Source organism: Chelonoidis abingdonii, chromosome 2 (assembly GCF_003597395.2).
Source record: "Chelonoidis abingdonii isolate Lonesome George chromosome 2, CheloAbing_2.0, whole genome shotgun sequence".
Taxonomy (NCBI): domain Eukaryota; kingdom Metazoa; phylum Chordata; order Testudines; family Testudinidae; genus Chelonoidis; species Chelonoidis abingdonii.
In genome coordinates this window covers 153,629,268-153,651,356 of record NC_133770.1, presented here as the reverse complement: position 1 = coordinate 153,651,356, position 22,089 = coordinate 153,629,268, and the positions used below count along the sequence as shown (strand labels likewise).

General features: G+C 48.0%; 1 protein-coding gene across 1 annotated transcript; it reads right to left on the bottom strand.

Moving 5' to 3' along the window:
* Positions 1–364: 364 nt before the first annotated feature.
* On the bottom strand, positions 365–19,731 carry ACTG2 (actin gamma 2, smooth muscle). Its single transcript, XM_032774187.1, has 9 exons — positions 19,631–19,731; positions 14,188–14,347; positions 8,512–8,640; positions 6,237–6,347; positions 5,406–5,490; positions 4,278–4,439; positions 3,378–3,569; positions 2,270–2,451; positions 365–617 (listed from the first exon to the last, which is right to left on the bottom strand). The coding sequence occupies exons 2-9, from the start codon at positions 14,311–14,313 to the stop codon at positions 474–476; spliced, it is 1,131 nt and encodes a 376-aa protein (XP_032630078.1). The 5' UTR covers positions 14,314–14,347; positions 19,631–19,731; the 3' UTR covers positions 365–473.
* Positions 19,732–22,089: the final 2,358 nt, after the last annotated feature.

Genomic DNA, 22,089 nt, shown 5'->3' with positions numbered 1-22,089 from the left:
ACTCTTAGGAATCCCCACCCCCCACTGCCACCTGTGCAAACTTTGATATGGAAATTACACCCTCATCAGAAAGAGACTGAATGAGAGACATGGGCCTATTTTGAAAGGAGTATTATCATGATAAACCGGTAATTCTTCAAAGGGCTGGACAAACAAACAATGCTGCAAGGCAATTGTGCGCAGCTGAACTGGGGCTCTGGCCTGCACCAAGGATGCTGGATCCTGCAACTGTTCGCCCATTCTTATTCTCGGATCGCAGCTTTAAACCCCCCCACCCCAACCCCCATCCTACAGAGAAGATCACCCATTGAATTGCGGCCCCGCAGCCTGCTGGGAAGGCAGGGAACAAAGCACCACACGCAGGGAAGGCGTGAAAAAAAAGTTTTAATGCTTTTTAAATGGTTAGAAATAATTGCAAAGGGAGAGAAGGAACTGGGAAGCACCCGAGGTCCTGAAGAACGGGCGCTCTGTCCTTAGAAGCACTTCCTGTGGACAATGGAAGGGCCAGCCTCGTCATATTCCGGTTTGCTGATCCACATCTGCTGGAAGGTGGAGAGAGAGGCCAGGATGGAGCCTCCGATCCAGACGGAGTATTTACGTTCAGGGGGGGCGATGATCTGTCAAAATGATTGCAGACAGGACCTGGTTATAAGGTGAAACAAGGCTGCGCACCTCCAGAAGCCACAGTTATGGTACGGACACCTAGACACACAGACTAAGAGCTGGTCTATGCTTAAAAATTAGATTGACTTAGCTACATTGCTCGGGGCTGTGAAAAATTTCATATCCTGAGTCCTATAGTTAGGTTGAACTAACCCCCCAGTGTAGATGCAGCTAAGTTGCTGGAAGAATTCTTCCGCCGACCTACCCACAGCCTCTCAGAGAGATGGATTAACTACAGTGACAGAAAAGCCCCTTCTGCCGATGTAGGAAGCATCTACAGTACAGCAGCACAGCGACAACCGGAGTTGTAGTGTAGACCCACAGCCTTAGACAGACAGGTCTGACCCCGCAAAGTGCCGAGCGCCCTCCATTCTCATTGAGCTGAATGCAAGGGGAGGGCCTGACCCAAAGGTCATTGAAATCAATGGGAGTCTTTCCACCGACTCCACCTGGCTTTGGATCAGGCCCTAAGGGCATGCCCCACCTCACAAGATTGGACCCATAAAAAGCAAACCAGTTTCTGTTACTGCATGTGTGGACTTGGACTCAGTGGTAGGTAATTACTTCTCCTTATAAGCTACAGGAGAAGTTTTTTTACAGTTCCTAATGGCTTTAGGAGCACAGGCTCTTTGGGACAGGGACTGTCTTTTTGTCTGTGTACAGCCCCAAGCAAAGTGGTTCCTGGTCCAGAGAGTGTAAGGCCAGACAGGACCTCTAGATCATCTAGTCAGACCCTCTGTATACTACAGGCTACCAACACCAGCCAGCACCAACACACCAAACCCAATAACCAAGATTAGACCAAATGACTGGGGCTTCTAGAGGCCTTGGTGAGACAATTCATACATAAGAATACATCCTATCGAAAGTCCCTTGTTTGCTTCGTATTAAATCTTCCCCTGTAGTATTAACAAGCAGCTTTCTGGAGTTAGAAACTTTTGGGCCAAGCTATGCACTGCATGGCTCTGCAAGACTGAGCACAGTGGCAAGTTTGTGTGAGAGAGTCACGGATTGGTACTACTTTGTTATTAAAAGGTGACTTCTGCCCAGGTAGCAGAGAGTCATGCTCAGTTGTGTCAGTTAATGGAACAAAGGGGATCAAACTATGGATGTGAAATGCTGGTCATCAGGACGACCTTCGAAATGTGGGAAAAACAAAGGATCTACGTGGATATTTTGATTTAGAGTCACTGGGAGAAGTTTTACTGCCCAACTTTTTCTGAAGTAACTCTGCGTGATTGGGTTGTATATGGTGTGTGGAGGGCAGGGGAATCTCAAACTTCATTGCACCCCGACCCCCTTCTGACAACAAAAATTACTACACGACCCCAGAAGGGGGCACCAAAGCCTGAGCCTGCCCAAGCCCCGCCACCTCAGGCAGAGCGGAGGGGACAAAGCTAAAGTGGGGAGCCTATAACCTGAACCCCACCATCCAGGGCTGAAACCCTTCAGCTTTGGCGCCAGGCAGTGGGGCCCAGCAAATCTAACACCATCCCTCTAACGGAGTTGCAACCCACTTTGGGGTCCTGACCTACAGTTTGAGAGCCACTGGTGTAGGGAGAGAGAAGCACAACCCGCTGCCTAGCAGCCAATAACCAAGACGTACTTTAATTTTCATTGTGCTTGGAGCCAAGGCTGTGATTTCCTTTTGCATCCTGTCTGCGATCCCAGGGTACATGGTGGTGCCCCCGGAAAGGACATTGTTGGCGTACAGGTCCTTACGGATGTCGATGTCACACTTCATGATGGAGTTGTAGGTGGTCTCGTGAATTCCAGCAGACTCCATGCCTGGGGGAAGCAGCACGTGATCAGTGTTGTGTTACACAGGGAGAGACTGCTCACAACCCCTTTCTTTCTTCAAAGCCTGATCCGTCTCCCTCTGGAGTCGGTGGGAGTTGCTCCATTGATTGCAATGAGAGGTGCATCAGGACATCAATGCATACATAATCTTCTTCCCTTATAACTTGAATCTTCGTGTACACCTAGCTAGTGGGGTGGTTGCTTTACACAGGCCTATGAATAGTTACTGCAGTGATCAGTGCTTTGTATAAGTGACAAACCGGCCTAGGGTCAAGCAGCAAGTTCAGCCTCTGTACTTCGATTATGATCTCTTTAGGGACTGGTTTTTGGTTTTGCATTTGTACAGCACCTAGCACCTGGGCACCACAGCAATACAAATAATATCTATGCACTGTCTATTGTGTAGCAATGCCTGCATCTTCTATCCCCAGGCCAAGAGGTTCTAACTAAACCCAAAGGCCAAACTCTGCTCTCACGTACACCAGTGATACTTTCAGTGACATTTGCCTTGAACCCATATAACCAAGCAGAGTCTGGCCCTCCTTCTTTTCTCCTATTCATGGCAATTAGCAGAGAAAACAAACCATGATCACCTGAGGAATTGCACCCTCTTAAATTTGCCTCAAGCATTTACAAGGGAGAGTTCCACTGTGGAAAATATGGACTGTAGAAGGGTGGGGGAAGATGTTACTAGTATATCCCCATCCCATCTGTCCCAGTATTTAAACTGATGGAAAAATAAATAGCCCAACCAACCTACCCTCCCTTTGCCCCTCTCTCGCCATATCAGTGAATATATTTAAAAATGGGCTGTACCCAACCCATCAGATCCAAACGGCCTCACGCTCTGGATCCAGATCTGAAAGTTGCAGAATCTTTACATGAAAAGGGGATGGGATGGAATGGACCCTCACCAATGAAGGATGGTTGGAAGAGGGTTTCCGGGCAACGGAAACGCTCATTGCCGATGGTGATAACCTGACCGTCAGGCAGCTCGTAGCTCTTCTCTAGAGAGGAGGAAGAGGCAGCTGTGGCCATCTCGTTTTCAAAGTCCAGGGCCACGTAGCACAGCTTCTCCTTGATGTCGCGCACGATTTCTCGTTCGGCTGTGGAAGGCAGAAGTAAGTGCTGTTAGCTACGCAGCTCTGACATGGTTTCCATTCCACTGGGACGAAGGTGGGGAGCACCAAGCAGTGGTGGAGCAGAGCTGTCAGAACTAGGGGACCCATTTTCATTTAACTGTGAGAGCTGATTAACTAGGGGAACAAGCTACCTAGGGAGGTGGCAGATTCTCTGTCTCTTGGGGTTCGCAAATCAAGCCTAGATGCCTTTCTGGAAGATGCTTTAGCCAAACACAAGTTATTGGGCTCAATACAGGGGTAACTGGGGACAACTGAAAGGTCTGTGATATACAGAAGCTCAGATTAGATGATCCCTTCTGGCCTTAAACTTTATGAATTTAGTCTGGCCTGACATCATGAGATGTGACCTCTGCCAGCAGAGAACTGTGTCGTCATTAAATATTGTCCCTCATCTGTAACCTCCTTTTGCCCCCCAATTCACAAGTCTCACATCACCCTCTAGCACCTCATTAAATGCCATCCCGTGATTACACAACAGATCTAGCTGTAATGTGATCAGAATCTTTCCCACTCCCTCTAGATACCAATGGCACCTTCTCTCCACAATGCTCTGAGGGATCCATTGGCTCTAAAAGCTGAGTTTCCCCACCTGGCACTCATTAACCTGCTCTCCCTCCCCCCAGGTCTCTGTGCCAAACCCACAGAGACCAGACCAAACGCTTCCCTTTGTACCAGTGGTGACGAAAGAGTAGCCTCTCTCCGTGAGGATCTTCATGAGGTAGTCCGTAAGATCGCGACCAGCCAGGTCGAGACGCATGATCGCATGGGGCAGAGCATATCCTTCATAGATGGGGACGTTGTGAGTGACACCATCCCCGGAGTCCAGAACGATACCTGGAGACAATGAAAAGAGCGGAGTTAAAAGACAGTTCATGGATCTGCTGGCCCTGCATCTCTCTTACGTGCAGAGAGCAAAGAGAAATGTGTGCCTCAGTTATTAACATAATTCCACTCCTCACAACAAGCTGAGCTCTTCAGAGAGAAAGTACCATCCAGGGGTTGGGGCAACTAGCATAGGACATGGGAAACCCAGGTTCAAATCACTGTTCCACCCCAGCCTTCCTGTGTGACCTTGAACAAATCATTCTGTGCCTCAGTTCCCTGTCTGTACCATGGGGATAACAGCACTGCCCTGCCTCACAGGGGCAGCTGAGGATAAATATGTTAAAGTGTGTGAGGCCCTCAATCTCTACCTATCTAAATACCTTAGATTGGCAAAGAGAGAGACATTTGACTGAAAATACTTTTGCCCCTAGCAGGGCTAAATGCTCTGCTCCGGTATGTAAAAGAGGGGGATGGTAGCAGGAAGTTATAATAATTTTGTGATGCATGGATAGATATCCCTGGCAAGTGTGCCGGCCTGTACACCAAGGGGACGCATTCAAATGGAAGGGTTTGCCTGTCTTTGCCCTCCCATCTGGCTAGCACAGACACTGCCGTCACTAACAAGTCCTAGCCAGCAGCAGCTTAGGACTGCTAGGCTGTGCTGTTGCCTGGAGGAGTAGCAATACATGCTGCACCAAGGCCCCAGGCCTACTAAGAGAAAGCTTACTCTGTGCCATCATGAGATCTATTATAGGGGACACAGCTGCCAGCATCCCTGCTCCATCTCAGAGTTGCTCCCCAAAAAGAGCAGGATTTAGGCGGACCAATAGTCTGGGCATCTACCCAGTAGTGGATTTAAACGGTCCTGAGAAAATGCAGCTCCCATTGAATTCAGTGAGAACTGTGAGTGCCTGGCAATTCTGCAAAATCATGCCGACAGCACATACGCCTCATCAGTGGAAGAGAACTACTCACCAGTAGTACGGCCAGACGCATAGAGGGACAACACAGCTTGGATTGCAACGTACATGGCGGGGACATTAAAGGTTTCAAACATGATCTGAAAAGAATTCCAATTCAAATGTTCCAGGTCAGTGCATCGCCAGGTGCAGAATGCACACATTTACATGCAATGCATTCCGAAGTGCATTGCTGACTGCGCGACGTCCGATGCGTGCGCGCGTACACACACCAATCTAGAGACAGGAGAGTGCTGAAATGCAAGATGTGCTGCTGTTATCACAGAAACAGCTGGGGTGGTTGGGTCCCACAAGGCACCCAATAGCCCAGTGAACATAGGTTGAGTTTTCGGTATCCAAACTCTTCAACTGCCATCTGGGGTGGGGCTTAGCTGGGTAAATAGAGAATTACATCATCCACTGCAACAGCAGAACCTCTGGGTTTCTGATCTGCTGGTTATGGATATTCTCCGCATGGTGTGGATAGGGGACCTCACCCATAGCTAAGAGTAAGATCTAAGGGCATCCTATTCTACAGATGGACCAGCACCTCCCACAGCTCAGCTGTATTTCTGCTGATAACTTCCAAGAAGGGATCAAGTTGGCATTTGCCATCTAACCAGTTATGGGCCATTATTCTCCACCAATGATATAAGCAAAGGCTGGACATCAGGCAGCTAAAGCAAAGCTCTTCAACTACAGATCTAGCTTCTCAGATCCCAACACACTAAAGATTTTTCGGGGACTCCAGAAGCGCAGTATACAGTCTGGTTGGATTTTCCCCCGGATGGGACAGTGCCGACCATGAGACAAGTAGAGGAAACATTTCAGGAAGTTGATGTTTTACCTGGGTCATCTTCTCACGGTTCGCCTTGGGGTTCAGGGGTGCTTCTGTGAGAAGGGTGGGGTGTTCTTCCGGAGCCACTCGTAATTCATTGTAGAAAGAGTGGTGCCAGATCTAGGCCGGAGGAGACAAAACAACAATGGTAGCTCAGACTCCGTGCTGAAGGATCAGTTTCATAGACTCTAGACTCTAGGACTGGAAGGGACCTCGAGAGGTCATCGAGTCCAGTCCCCTGCCCTCATGGCAGGACCAAATACTGTCTAGACCATCCCTGATAGACATTTATCTAACCTACTCTTAAATATCTCCAGAGATGGAGATTCCACAACCTCCCTAGGCAATTTATTCCAGTGTTTAACCACCCTGACCGTTAGGAACTTTTTCCTAATGTCCAACCTAAATCTCCCGTGCTGCAGTTTAAGCCCATTGCTTCTTGTTCTATCATTAGAGGCAAAGGTGAACAAGTTTTCTCCCTCCTCCTGATGACACCCTTTTAGATACCTGAAAACTGCTATCATGTCCCCTCTCAGTCTTCTCTTTTCCAAACTAAATAAACCTAGTTCTTTCAACCTTCCTTCATAGGTCATGTTCTCAAGACCTTTAATCATTCTTGTTGCTCTTCTCTGGACCCTCTTCAGTTTCTCCACATCTTTCTTGAAATGCAGTGCCCAGAACTGGACACAATACTCCAGTTGAGGCCTAACCAGCGCAGAGTAGAGCGGAAGAATGACTTCTCGTGTCTTGTTTACAACACACCTGTTAATGCATCCCAAAATCACGTTTGCTTTTTTTGCAACAGTATCACACTGTTGACTCATATTTAGCTTGTGGTCCACTATGACCCCTAGATCTCTTTCTGCCTTCAGTTCTTCTAACTGACTCCATGGAGGGAACGGATATGGGCCTGTCTGCACTGGGGATTCGCAGCAGTTTCAGCCATCAGTGCAGCTGGACCAGGGCAAACTCCTTGTGTACAATGGCTAAACTGAAACTTGCACTGGCGCAGCTTACTCCAGTTTAAAGCAGATGTAAACGCGACTGGTGCATGTGGCGGCTTTGCCCTGTCCACACCAGGGGTTGGCAGCAGTGTAGCTATGCTGGTGACTGGAATCGGGGTGAAGCCTCAGCACGGGCCAGACTTTGGTCTAGAAATGGGCCTGAGCTGGAAAATCCAGACTCACCACATTAACCTCTTTCAGCCCCAGAATTAAACTGCAGCTAGAATGCAACCACAAGACTGCAGCTCGGGAGTGAAGCAAAGAGTCAATGGGGCTCGGATTTTGGGGGCCCGGTCCTACCTCCATCCACCCACCCATATCTGAGATTAAAACTGAGGGCTTGATTTATGATAAAAGGAAACTGAATTTGTACAGCTGGGCTAACATACAAGTTGGGGTCTGCAGTGGGAAGGAGGGGAAGTGACCATCGATCAGGTGTATAAGCCACATGGAATGAGAGGGATTGATTAGGATGGTTCGGGGGCTGGGGGGAACAGCTAGGAGAGATAAGAGGACGTTAAGCAAAGGGGAATACTGGCTGTACATCAGGAAACACTTCCTGAGGCTGTGAAGTCATCTCCCCAATGAATGGGGCAGCAGATTGGACAAAGCCCTGAAAATTAGAGAGGTTTCTGTAGCTGCCATCATTACAGCATGAAGTGTGCCATGTTCCCCTCTAATGGCTGGCCCCCATGGCAGATAACAGCTTATTACCGTCAGCAACTGATAGAGTCATTCCTTTAGCCCAAGAGGTAGAGGCCTGTGGTTTGGAGATAAAGAGTAAAGTATTCAACCTTCAACCCACAGAGGAGGCTGTTATGTAAATGCTGTAGAAAACAGTCCTGCTTTGGCCACAGCTGATGTACAATGGAAGGACTTTGGTGTTGGACCCAACAATAGAAAATTCACGCAAGTGTCACCACCACAGTCGTTGGCCGACACACGGGGGACTGCCAGAGCTAGAAGTGTGAGCTGCTACAGATTGAGCCAAAGAGCCAGCCTCCCTCGCGGGGGCTGTTAAACTCATCCTCCAAGATCAGGCACGGACGGGGGACTTGCAACACCATCTCCAGTGAGTAACACGAGTACATTTTGAAATTAGGAAAGGAAAATTAAAATAACCCTTGACTGGCTCACTGGTTTTTCTATTCGACTCTGCAGAAGAGTGGGATTCTTAAAGGCAAATGATCAAAACCATTTGAAAAATAACAGTGGAGAAAGTTTGGTGGGGTTTTTTTTGCTGATTGAGTCCAAAGGAGAACAAGAGTTCCCCGTCCTACCTTCTCCATGTCGTCCCAGTTGGTGATGATGCCATGTTCGATGGGGTACTTGAGAGTAAGGATTCCTCTCTTGCTTTGAGCCTCATCCCCTACGTAGCTGTCTTTCTGGCCCATACCCACCATCACACCCTAGAAAACAACAAGGGAGACGTTAACTGCCAAGCTCACCTCCATGAGACAGAAGAAAACTGTCCGGTAGCTCAGATACGCACACTGCTCCATGCGCCTATTTATCGTACCATCGTGGGCAGCAGAAATATTGGGCAAAACCTGAGGTTCTTGCTCAGTTTTCATTCAGTCCGACCTTAGGGCCAAACTAATGGGCTCTAATGAGACTATTCCCAGATGAAGGCGTTATTCAGCCACTATTTGCACCTGTGGAGTTTATTCCTGCTTGAAACTGGGGTGAGCTGTGCCAGTGCAAATTACACTGATGTCATACCAGTGGCTGAAATTGGGGCAAATTCACAGTGTAGGCAGGCGTCCCTCCATGGAGCAGCAACAGTATCAGAATCAGGCCCTTAGAAATGGTTTGAGGCCAGATCCTGATCGCCGGTTAGTCCAGAATCCATACAGCTGCTTGGAGTTACTCCAGATTCACACCAGCACAGCCCAGTGGAGAATGAGACCCAATCAATAATCATTTTTATGGCCAAATTCATCTGTTATCTCCCATGGATTTACATCAGGGACGATTTAGTTGGGGATTGGTCCTGCTTTGAGCAGGGGGTTGGACTAGATGACCTCCTGAGGTCCCTTCCAACCCTGATATTCTATGATTCTATGGTACATTTGGCCCTTAGAACACCCCTGTTTTGCAGCAACCTTGATGCTTTTACACATAGGAATGAAACAACATGAAAAACCTTCAGTGGCGTTGGCAGAATGACACAGCGGCAAGGTCTAGCAGACTGAACATGGGGCCGGGCACCAGGAACTCCTGAGTCCCAACTCCATCTCTGACACTGGAGTCAAGCCTGCTCCCAATGGGGGTCAATTGGAGCTTTGCTGTCCGGCTTCTATAAGAACAGGGTCAAGACTTACCACTGGCTATGGAGTCTTGGCATTGTCATTTACTCTGTATGGGTCTGTCTACACTGCATTGTAACAGGGTGACCAGATGTCCCGATTTTATAGGGACAGTCCTGATTTTTGGGTTTTTTCTTATATAGGTTCCTATCACCCCCCAACCCTATCCCGATTTTTCACATTTGCTATCTGGTGACCCTACATTGTAAACTCAGATCTGCAGACCCTGGCTTGCGGACTCAGTGTTTACCAAACCCTGCACTTGAGCGTCCACGCTGCATCATAAACCTGGGTTTACAATTGCTGGCCCTGGGTCTCACACCTGTGCTGAAGCATCCGTACTGTGCCAGGCAGACCTTCTGCCTCGGGTCTGCGACTTGAGCTACGTCCACACTGCAAAGTGACAGGGTTTGACCCAAGTCACAGTGGGATTCAGGCTCTAACCGCCCCTCCCCCCCGCACAGTCCTAGGGCACAGATTCTGAACACCTGCTGACTCAAGTCAGTCGCAAGACTAAGGTGTCCAGTTCCAGCCTGGATCACTCTGATATTGGACATTGGACTATAACCTGTGGAACTAATTTTGAAAGAACTCTTTGCAACTCCAAAGCTCACCATCTCTTCTGTGAAACTGACCTAAGAATTTTATTCAAACCTGTATGTATCATGACCTTTTTACCTATAGTCATTCTCTTTTTTTTTTTAATAAATTTTAGTTTAGTTAATGAGAATTGGCTGTAAGCATGTATTTGGGTAAGATCTGAAATATTCATTGACCTGGAGGCAGGGCCGCCCAGAGGATTCAGGGGGCCTGGGGTCTTCGGTGGTGGGGGATGCCCCACTTCGGTGGTAATTTGGCAGCGGGGGGTCCTTCCACTCCGGGACCCGCCGCCGAAGTGCCTCGAACACCCATGGCGGGGGCCCCCTGCTGCCGAATTACCGAAGACCTGGGACTTCGGCGGCGAGTCCCGCTTTGGTGGTAATTCAGCGGTGGGGGGTCTTTCCGCCCCAGAGCGGAAGGACCCCTTTCCGCCAAAGACCCGGAGCGGAAGAAGCTCTGGGGGCCCCAGCACCATGAGAGTTTTCCAGGGCCCCTGAAACGAGTGAAGGACCCCTCTCCAGGGGTCCCGAAAAACTCTCATGGGGGCCCCTGCGGGGCCTGGGGCAAATTGTCCCACTTGCCCCCACCTCTGGGCGGCGCTTCCTGGGGGGGGTGATGTGCCCGATCCTTTGGGATTGGTAGGACTTTTTATATAATTAACAAGATTTTCAGTAATCCTCATCATATTTGACTTGGCTGTCTGGGTGGGAGCCCAAGGCTGGAGTCTTTTAAGGGAACTGTATTTTTGGCTTCTGGGTAACCAGTAAGGCATTGTAGGAGCTGTTTGGTTGCTGGCTTGATGAATCTAATTATTAGAATAACCACCAGTTTGGGGGATTGTCTGCCCCATTCTTTGCAGTTTGCCCTGACTGAGCAATCTCAGTGTGGGTCCTCTGGGCCCACGATCATGTGTGTGGACGGAAGAAGGGCTTGGGTTCAAACCTGTGTCAGAGCCAGGGTTAGGGTGCAGTGTGTCTCCTCTCCTTTGCTTCCATCTGTAAACTGGAGATAATAAAGGTACCTGCTTCCCAGGGGCATTGTGAGGGGTAGTTAGTTAAATGCCTTGCAGCATTTTGAGGCCAGTGGGAGCTAAGTAACAATAAGTAGATTGAAACAATCAGAGGCAGCTGCCTTGGCTCTGCAAACGTTGGGGGTAAAAGCACTCTTTCCTCAGATCCCAGGTCAAGATGCAACACAGGGCACCAGCTGCTCTACAGATACTCCCCTCTCAGAGCAGTAAAACCCTGACTTAATCCATGTGCCAAGCCAACCAGTAGGAGGAGCAGGCTGACAGCAGCTGGCATTCTGCCCAGCGCTTGGGCTGCAGCTTTCTGTGTTAGCTGCAGGCTGGCCAGTTTCATCGGTAGAATGCTGAACACGGCATGTTATAAAGACACTCTGAGGCTACCACTGCCACCGATTGGGTTAACAGGGCCAACACAGCCCCTAGGATGTGACTCTGCCTGGAGAGTCATCCTCATGCTCATCCTAGAAAACTGTCCTCCTATTAGAAAGGAAAATCAGAAGGTTCCCCCTCATACCCACCCCCCGTATTTAAATTCACAGTAACACCACTGGCATCAGCAGAGACCTGGAGTCGCTTTCAGATCAGAACCTGGTCCATGATTTTAGTTTCGGGCCACTGAGGATTCACCCAGTTTCACTACCACCAGGATGGTTTTTATCAGCTAGAACTAAAGCCTGCCCTGGAGATAGTAAAGCAAAGTCCAGCGATCAGCTATACTGAATGCTTCAGAAAGATTGAACATCCTGTGTATCATGAGAAACAGATCCTGGAGCACTCTGACAACGGCTGTCTCAAGTCAGCTTCTGGCTCCAGACAGGAGGAGATCATATACCCAGTGTCTGTCCAGACTCTCCTGTTATCATCTTGCCCTGGACTTTAGCCAAATACGCCAATAATGCTGAGAAAGAGAGGCTAGCAGGACACAGCCCAGGAATGTCATCTGAGCATGGGGTGAACTCTGCAGCAGGTTCTGTGGCTGTAGAATGGGGCCCTACTTCTATGGTGCCAGACAGGTGCACAGAACTTTATTAACAAACAAGAGCAGGCTGACTCCCTGCGTTAAAGATTTTATGATCTAAGTCAAGACAAGAGCAGCAGAGGGAGATCACGAAGGAAGGATTGAGGGTGGGAAAGACTATGTGATCTGTGTTCAATTGGAAGAGGCTGATGTGCACATCTTGAGACTTAGTTTTATCACATATAAAGTAGTTTACAACTAAGATTCCTTAAAGGGCTTCCACTGGGCAGACCTTTCCTTCTGGATCCTCCTTGCTTTCATGAACACATGGACCAAAGGCTCACAGTCCTTAATCTTCCCCCCAAGGACTGTGCTCTCTTCCCCCAAATCAGCTCTCACATGCAACCCCAGCACTCCTCCCCCATTTACATTCTGGGTCTGAACGCTGAGTTACTTTCAACCCCAGTGGGATCAGACCACCAACGTACTGTTATCGGGACCCGCCTTGGTAATCCGTGCCAGACGCTATCCGAGATTCAGCCTTCGACAGGAACAAAGTCAGTGTGGAGCTGGCATTTAAATCTAACACCATTAATCCCCCAATCGCAGCACTGCTTACAAAACAATTCAATTCCAGAGAACTACTTCTTTTGTGGTTCCTCCATGGTCGGCCTAAGGTTCTGACAGCCCTCCCTGCAACCCAGGTCCCTTCCCTGCTCCTCAACTGCATCCCTGGAATATCCAGTCCTCCTGAAGCATTTAGAAGCATACAGGACAGGTGACATTTCCATCCTAGTTAAACTCTGGAAGAGGTTCCCTAGGGAGGCTGTGAAATCCCTGTTACTGGAGGTTTTTAAGAACAGGTTGGACAAACACCTGCCAGGGATGGTCTAGGTTGACTTCATCCTGTCTCAGCAAGAGGGGCTGGACTAGCTGTATATATTTGGGTTTAAAGAGTGCTTTGCAAACATTAATTAAGCCTTACAACGCTCCTTAGGAGGCAAGGCAGCCCCAGCCCCATTTTATAGAGGGGTAAATTGAGGCATGGAGCAGTTATGGACATTCTCAGAATCATGCCACTCATTTTGGAGGCCCAACTCGAGGCCCTTTAAGCCCATTTTTTTCCAAAAGTGCTGACCACCTACCACTGCAGCCGAAGCCAATGGAAGCGGCAGGTGCTCAGTACCTCTTCAGATCACCCCCAGGACGTCTGAAATTCAGCTTTCAAGAACTGGGGCACACAAAAATCAGCGATGGCTTATGAAAAATGTTGGCTTCAGCCACTTGCCCAAAGTCTGCCGCAGTGCTGGGAACCCCAGGGTCCTGACTCTCAGGCCTGTCCTTTGTTAGTCGTATTACCATAGGAGTCTTAGTCATGAACCCACCCCCATGGTGCGAATTGCTGTACAAAGACAGAACCAAAAGACAGTCCCTGCCCATAGATGTTACAAGCACGTTCTAGGCATGAGCTAGCGATGGTTCTCAGCACATCTGCAGAACATGTTTTAGATGGCTATACGCAACCCACTGACCTCTTGGACTCTATAGAAAATTCATCAGCCATTTATCAAAACACCTATTAATCGTATGTTCACCCTTGACACATGAAACTGTAATATAAAAGTTGACCGACAATTCATCAGATTTTAGGGCCTGATTAGGATGGACTGATTGGGTCACCAACCAGGCTGGTATTAATAATGGAGATATACCTGTCTCCTAGAACTGGAAAGAACCCCCAAGGGTCATCGAGTCCAGCCCTCTGCCTTCACTAGCAGAACCAAATACTGCTAGTGAAACGGCCCCCTCAGGGTTTGAGCTCACAACGCTGGGTTTAACAGGCCAGTGCTCAAACCACTGAGCTATCCCTCCCCAGTCCAAGTCCAACATGCAATGCACATGAAAGAGCATCTCAGCTCAGTCCACCCTAGCCCAGATTATGCAAGTGTTTTCCATGCAGCATCCCCTGGATTCAAATGGGACTTCCTCACGCCTTTTGCCTCAGTCTGACAGCATTTTCTTACAGAGTGGGGGTTGACTGCCATTGAGGTATTGCACAAACCTGGTGACGAGGGCGACCCACTATGGATGGGAAGACAGCGCGTGGGGCGTCATCGCCGGCAAAGCCAGCCTTGCACAGCCCGGAGCCATTGTCGCAGACCAAAGCGGTAGTCTCCTCTTCACACATGGTGGAGCTGATAGATGCTGGAATTCAGAGGCACCTGGAAGAGGCAGAGATGAAGGGGAATGTTAAAAATGACATGCAGCTCTGAAAAGCTATTCAAGGATTGGACCAAATGCCACGCTCAGCTACACCCATCCACCCATCCGACCACAGAGGAGTCAACAGAGTGCTACAAGGGAGAGCAATGTCCAACCCCACATTTTCAAGGAGTTCAACTGAGAAAGCAAGTGATATAGGAAGCAAGAAGCCGGAGCCTCAGCTGGTGCAAATCCCTGTAGCTCTGCTGAGGTCAGTGGAGTTACAGCAATTTTCCTCCGCTATGGGTCTGGCCTACTGAACGCAAAGATCCTACGGACTATATATTTTCTTACATACAGAGGCAGGTGAGATGGAGATAAGAGATTCAGATCACTGGGTCTATTCACTCAGCTTTATCTGTGTCGGTCACTTCAGGGCCCACTTGGTGTGTAAAACAAATGATTCTTCATCAATCAGAAAATTCAGTCATGAAAAGGCTACACCAGTGGTTAGAACCATCTGGCAAAGGCTCAGCCAAATTAAATGAGCCTTATGCCATGCCCAAAAAGCTGCAGCGGGTACATCTTTAAGCCAGAAGGGACCATTACGACCACCTAGCCTGGCTTCCTGCAGAACACAGGCCAGAAAGCTTCACCCAGGGAGTCCTTCATCAAGCCCATAAAATCCGGTTTGACCTAGAGCCGATCTCCTAGAAAAAGACCCAGTCTTGACTTAAAGAATCCAGCAGATGGAGACTTCCCCATGCCCAGTGATTAATTACCCTCACGTGTAACGTTCTTAACCTTATTTCCACTCTGGATCTGATGACCAACCAGAGGGGGAGCGTTCTGCCACCTTCCATTGCAGTCACCCCGCCTCCAGCTCTCAGCAGCTCACGCCTAAGAGCTGTTAGGAGAAGCACCTCAGTTAGACTCAGCTGCTGAGGTGGAGCACGGGGAGAGAGGCCTCCTCTAAAGTAGCCAGCTCTGAAACCTTGCAGCCAATGCCTTGGGTTGCACTTGGAAGCAGAGAGGATGCCTGGGCCTTGCCCAGAGCACAGGTGTCACAGGCCTGCACTAAACAGGCACCCCCAAAAGTCACCTTTTTGGGTTGCTTTGGGAGCCAAGTCAAGAGACCTAGGTTTGATTTGCCGTCCTGGTCTTTCCTGCAGAGGCCGGGAGCGAATCACAGAAACTAGACGTGGAGGAGACATGGCAAACTGGGGCACCGTGCACCTATTGTTAAAGGTGCTCCAACAGGTCCTTTTGGAGACTAGCCTCAATTCTTCTCTCAGCTGCAGCAGCAAGTCCCATTGAACCCCAGGGACTTCAATGGGGTTGCAGTGGAGGGAGAGTAAGATTCAGCCCGTTCCCTTTAAGGAAGTTCCTTTTGAGCATCTCCCTACGCTGATCGGGCCTGCACTACAGAAGTCAGTGGGAGTTTTGCCACTGATTTACACGAGCATAGGTTGAGGCTTTTCAAGAGGTGTGGTCCATGACATAACAGATGGACCCAGCTCAAGGAGGAGGTGCAAACTCTGCTGCTGACGGCAGCTATGTAGTGAATGGAATGTCAAGGGGGTCCGGCTTTCATGGTTGGAAGCTTGGATGAGAGACCATCCTTGGTCTGATAGACAAGGCCCACATGAAGGCCAGGAATCAGAGAGAAGTTAGAAATGAACCTGCGAAAGGGGGAATTTTAACATCATGTACCTAGCTGGCAATAGGAAAACAAATAAATCAAGGGTTCAGAGGGGGATAATCCACTATGGAGCTGGCTATAGGTTTCAAACATCCGCCCAGGTTCAGAGAAGCTTCCTTTGATACAAGACCAGGCAGAAATAAAAAAGTCTCCAAGCCTAACTGGCTTTTTACTACAGCCCATTGGTAAATGTTAAACACAGACATAATAACAGCACTATTGGCATCAGTATAACCAGAAATGGGCCCAAGGCCCTGTCTGTCCATCATTCAGTGCATGGTCCAGTGATTTGTATTTTGTTTTAAACTGCATTGCGTGCGCATGAATTTGTACACCTGGAGGAAAAAAGTCTCCAGCCACAAAGTGCAGGGAGACTCTGGGCTCGTGCTATGAACCGGATAAGTCAGTTTAAGTCAGAGGAGTTGCTCTGAAATTACACAGCAGAATCCGGCCCCTTGTATATAAATAACAAAGCCAGCCATACAACTTCTCATTGTCTTTTAATGAGTTAGTTTCCTCATTTGCCCTGTACTTGATAATGCTGACCCCTTGATGGGCAACCAAAGTGGGGAGATTGGAGATGCCTGGTTTAAATGTACTGCTGTTGTGGCCAGGAACCTGTTAGCAGGAAGCAGTTGCACATTAGAAATACAGGGCAGCGCTTGAGTCTTCTCTCATAGCACTCACTTCAGTGCAGTTACCTGTGATGGATGCCAGGCCTACCGCATACCTCCCATCACAGAGGGATGCAAGAGAAGGGGATTCCTGACCAGCTGGTAGTATTGCAGAGTAGCCCACAAGGGAAGAAATTGGGGAAAGAGATCGCTTGCAGCCTCGCAGCATTTCTGGACAGCCTGGGGGAATCGTGCTAATGTACATTTCACTGCTTCCCTCAGGTCTTTTTAAAATCCCTGGGCCAGATCCGCAGCACCAGTGGAGCAATGTCCTTTTACATCAGCTGAGGATTCAACCACCCATGACCATTCTTCCACTGCTGGAAAACAGTCATTCCAGGAATTACTCAGATCCAGTGGCAGGCTAATTATCCCTCCTGTTTAAGGTTTTGGAGAGGATTTTCTACAAACTGTATGAAGTCCTGTGGCTTGCCAGCCTAGATGAACTAATGGTTCCTCCTGGCCTTAGAATCTATGAATCAAACCAGACTGAATTCCAGCCAGAATCCTAGCTCTTTTACTGTCAAACCTACTGATTCCAAATGGCTCATCCTTCCCTAAAGCAGAAGGCTAATCCATCATCTAGATACACACTAAATTAATACATCGTGGGTATCTAATTTGCGGGCCTGCTTTGTTTTAAAAAAAAAGCGAATAGCAATAATAATGCCGTGCTCAGTCTTATTTATCGTTTTTCATCCATCCATCCCAAAGCAATTTACAAAGAAGGTCAGTATCATTTCACAGATGGGGAAACGGAGGCAATCCTGAGTCCCAAACCAGTACTCCGTCCATGAGGCCACACTGCCTCCCCGGTAGTCCTTATTCATAGCCAAGCGTGGCAAAGCTAGTAGGCTCTCAGGGCAGGGGCTGCATCTTTCTTCAAGTGTTGTCAATGCCAGGTGGATGCTACAGGACTAGAAATAATAATCAACCTTGCAGTCCTTACTCATGCAACTTTCCCACTAAAGTCAGGGAGAGTTTGCTTTGGGTGACCCCTGATGGAAGACACCTGCCCATGAAATAAGCATAATATTTTACACCCCAGCATCCAATGGAAAATCCACTGTAAAAAGAGAGACATGAGGAAGTTAACATGATTGGTCAAAAATAATGCATGAGAGCCTAGATTCTGATCTACCCGTGCCAGTCACAGATGAGTTACTCCTGAGTCATGCTAGCGTAAGTATAATCAGAATTAGGGCCCCGTGTCCAGTCAATGCAATGTATACACTTCAGTGCAACTGGTAGCGTATGATATGCCTCTGTAGACATTCATGCATATTGTGAGGTCTGGAATTACACTACATGTGTGAAATATTTCTGTAGTCTGATTCTCTTCAGTTCCACCGCCTTCAGTAGGAATGATTTTAGATTTATGCTGATGGAATTGGGATCAGAATCTGGTCCAATCTGACTTCAAATGGCTGTAAATCAGGGCAGAATCCGACCCTTTGTCTTTCGTTTAACCTTACATCTATCTAGAAAAGCCCCTTGGGCTCAAAGCAGAAGTAAAAGTATTGGCAATTCTGTTGCGGGGGAAGAAGGGAGAGGAATACCTCAGCTTCCTGGCAGCATCAGTGGGGTAAATACGACCCCTCCCTTAACTGCAGCAGTAACACTGATCTATTCCTCCAGAATACTGGAAGACAGAGGGCTAGATGCTGATTTCATTTACACCGGTGCCAGTCTAGAGTAAGCCTAATAGCTTCCGTGGAAACCAGCATCAGCCTCTAACCTACATTCCTGAGGTTAACTTCTTCACTTTGAACAGCCCTATCAACTATGGTTTCTCCCCGGAGAATACTGCAATTCTCCTTTAAGACAAATTCCCTGTTATAAGAGACCGCAGAGGCATGAAGGCAGGTATCGGCTCTCTGAAAAAACACAGGCAGTTTTCCTTTTATCCAGTTTGCAAAGGTCCCTGATGTCCATAATTCTTTATCAGCATGAATCAGAGCCTGAGACAAACCACACTGGGGCTCGAGTAAACACAAACATGAGGCTACATCACAGGCTTTCCCAAAAATGGAAATAGTTTTCCCAACTCCTGGTTTGCAGAAGGCCACTCCCAACATTTCATTTCCTGTCTGGAGACAACATGGAGCAGCTCCTAGAATAAGATGCAGCCCAGAGGAGGGGGAGACAAAGCTGTCAGCATTTATGCTGAGCCATGTCAATTTCAGTTTCCACTGAAGACAGAGAATTAAGAACAAGTGGCCAATAAGAAACAAACAAAACTGATCAATTCAAATGATCTGTTCTATGTATAAGATTAATAACCCTCCCTCCCCACTCTTCAGCCCCACCCACCAAGTTCTGGTTTGTGTGTGTTGCCCTCTGGCCCACACCTGTGTCACACAAGCCTGTATCATCCAGGGGGCTCAGCACCTTGCAGGATAGGGCTCTGCAGACTGTTTGTAAGTGCCATGCACACACGCTGTAAACAATGAGTCCTAACAGCAGCCCACTTTGCTGCTGTGTTAACTTTCCTATTACAAAATCAAAACTGTAACATGAGCGTTAAAAATCACAGCAGCCCAAAATGTAGATGCAGCCTGGCTTCTCCAGGCATTCTAGGAAAACTGCAGCAGTCAAAGTCATTTCTGCTTGACAGCTGCAGACACTAAGATTATGCTGCATCCCAGAGTTTCTCTCTGTCTCCCTTTACATGATGCATATTTCTAAGGATCAAAGAAAGATCATGCAGCTGCTTCCCCTTTTGCTGCTACAGCCTCCACACAAGTCCCCCCAAAGGGCACATGCTGGGAGCAATTTGCAGGTGCAGCCAGAGCCCCTGACTTAACAGCAACATGATTAAAACAACGTTTTTCTTGTAGGATTCCCATCTCACCCCTAGATGGACCTTCTGAACCTTAGCAAGGCTTGTGATAGCAAAGAGAGAATAGATCTTTTGCAGTACTCACCAAGTACACAAGAGTTCCTTTCCTCTGGGACTGCGCTCTGATGTGCCTTTGGTATAAATACCAGCCAGACTATGAAACCTCAGAGGCGGATCCTCCTTAAACAGAGCCCCTAAAAAGGCTAACTGATGGTGTGTTAGCCATTTGGCCATATAAGGTGTTTTATTTCATTATACTGACCTTGGACTCATGGTAGAACTAAGCACAGTTAATTATTATAAGAAAAATGTATGCAAGAGTATTTGGGAGGCAACACCCCCTTAGTGAATCTGTTCCTTTTATGCTACACTTTGATAAACAAGTTCCACACAAGTCCTTATAAGCTACATTCAAAAAGGAAGTGGAGTCACCTACAATTCCTGGAGAGAGAAAGATACCAAGAATGGCATTGGGGCCTCGGCCGTCTGGCCTGTGGGTCTCACTCTCAATTCAGAGTAAAGGAGGAATGCCAGAAAAGTGGAAATATTTCATTGAAAGCAATGATTGGAATTTGGTGCTGATCTGCAGCTCTTGGACACGTCTGGCTATTTATTTGGTTATTTAAACTAGGGGTGTGAGCCAGCAGTTAAAAACCAATGTGAATCCAGAGTCACTCCAGATTTACAGAGGTGGACAGTGACTTAAGGCCTAATCCTGGAATAAGATTGCAGCACATGCATAAAGCTTCATTGATGTCACCAACGTTCTACTGGCCCTGAGCCTATTGCAGATTGAGTCTTTATCAGGGTGTAAGAGAACAGAATTTGGCCCACCTGCATGGTGCAAATCCAGAGCATCTCCACAGACTTCAGAATCACGGCTCTGGATTTACAGTGGTAGAAAAGAGCTGGATGTGGCTCAGAGTTTGAATTACATACCAGCATGTCAGCACCATTATCACCTTATTCTCCCTTCTTTTAGAGCTGTCAACTTAATTCCAGCATTCTGCTATTGCAGCCCACCCATCTTAGAGTTATTGCACTAAAGTCACTGGAGCAGAGCGTGGTCCGCCATCCTGCCAACGCACCTGCCAATCCCACACAATGGCCCCGATCCCGCTGCCGTTGACATCGGCAGTAAAAAACCCTATGATGTCAGCAGAATAACCCCCAGTATGGTGGTTGTAGCAGGATAGGTGCTCAGTTGGTGTAAGCTGGCAGCATAACTCCAGTGAAGTCATGGGGCTAGGCAGACATGCACCACCTGGGTGAGGGATTGCTTGTGGGTTGAGCATTGGCCTGCTAAACCCAGAGTTGTGAGTTCAATTCTTAAGGGGGCCACTTAGGGATCTGGGGCAAAATCGCTACTTGGCCCTGCTAGTAAAAGCAGGGGGCTGGACTCAGTGACCTTTCATAGTCTCTTCCAGCTCTATGAGATGAGTATACATATATTATAATCTGGCCTGAGATTTAGCAGGATGTTAAAGAACAAAATACTCCCCCAGCAGTCAAACAGGACTGATCCTACAAACTGTCGCTTGCACCTCACTCAGTGCTCGCAACTTCCCTGGGCCTACTTGTGTATTTGCCTAATTCATGCATACACAAGAGTAGCACATCTAGGCAAAGAACTAGAGAACGTGCAGTTACAGGAGGCTTGAATGTGAATGTGCAATGAACAGGCATCAGATTTCAGACCCAAGTCCAGTATATGGGGGTCCCATGGACTTTAATGGCAATTCTGCATCCAGGAGGCTGGAAAAATCCAACCCTTTGCGAGGTGGGGTTCAATGTAACTTCATCTTTAAAACAAAGTGTAGCATCACGTTCTGGGCATGGAGCTGGTTCCTCCCCAAAGCTCCTCCTTTTCAGCATGATCTTTATCTATATTAAACCAATCAAAACTATGGTAAAAGAACATTAAAACTGTAAAGTCAAACACCCAAAAAAGCTAGGAAATGCCAGAAATTAAGGTTGCCTGTGTAATCTTAATTCAACCCAGTTCTATGTATGTGTAACCCACACACCTCCTGAGGGTGGTGTTCTGTCCCATCTAGTGGCACCGAGACCACTTAGAAAGAGATGAATGAATTTGCTTTACAGCCTTAGCTGAAAGCCAGTTGGCTTTTAGCTCATGCAGGAGAGGCTCATCCACTAAGCTCCAGAGGTCCCCAGGTTCGATCTCACCTGCTGACAACCAAGCTCTATGGGTGTTACACGTGCATTACGACACAGTCTTCAATTACATGATCATGCACTGGTTTTTCCGCCCCACCTGTGCCTCATGCAACACTCAGGATGGGAACAAATCAGACATTGCAGAACGATGTATTTTTCTCTAATCTCACTCTTGGAAATGGCCAAACTGCTTTGGCTGAAATTTTCCAAAAGAAAATGCAGCTAGAGGCAGACTCCCCAGCCTGGAGAATTTCAGCCCAAATTATTTAAAGTCTGATAACATTATAACCAGCTAATAACAGGGTCTGACCATGGGAAATGTTGAACAATCTTAATGGCAGGAGGTGGTACCAGTCACACCTGTAA

Coding starts and splice junctions, on each gene's coding strand:
- ACTG2 (XM_032774187.1), bottom strand. CDS start 14,313: ATGTGTGAAGAGGAGACTACCGCTTTGGTCTGCGACAATGGCTCCGGG. Junction 8,641..14,187: donor TGGGTCGCCCTCGTCACCAG/GTTTGTGCAATA, acceptor GTTGTTTTCTAG/GGTGTGATGGTGGGTATGGG. Junction 5,491..6,236: donor ACCGTGAGAAGATGACCCAG/GTAAAACATCAA, acceptor AATTCTTTTCAG/ATCATGTTTGAAACCTTTAA.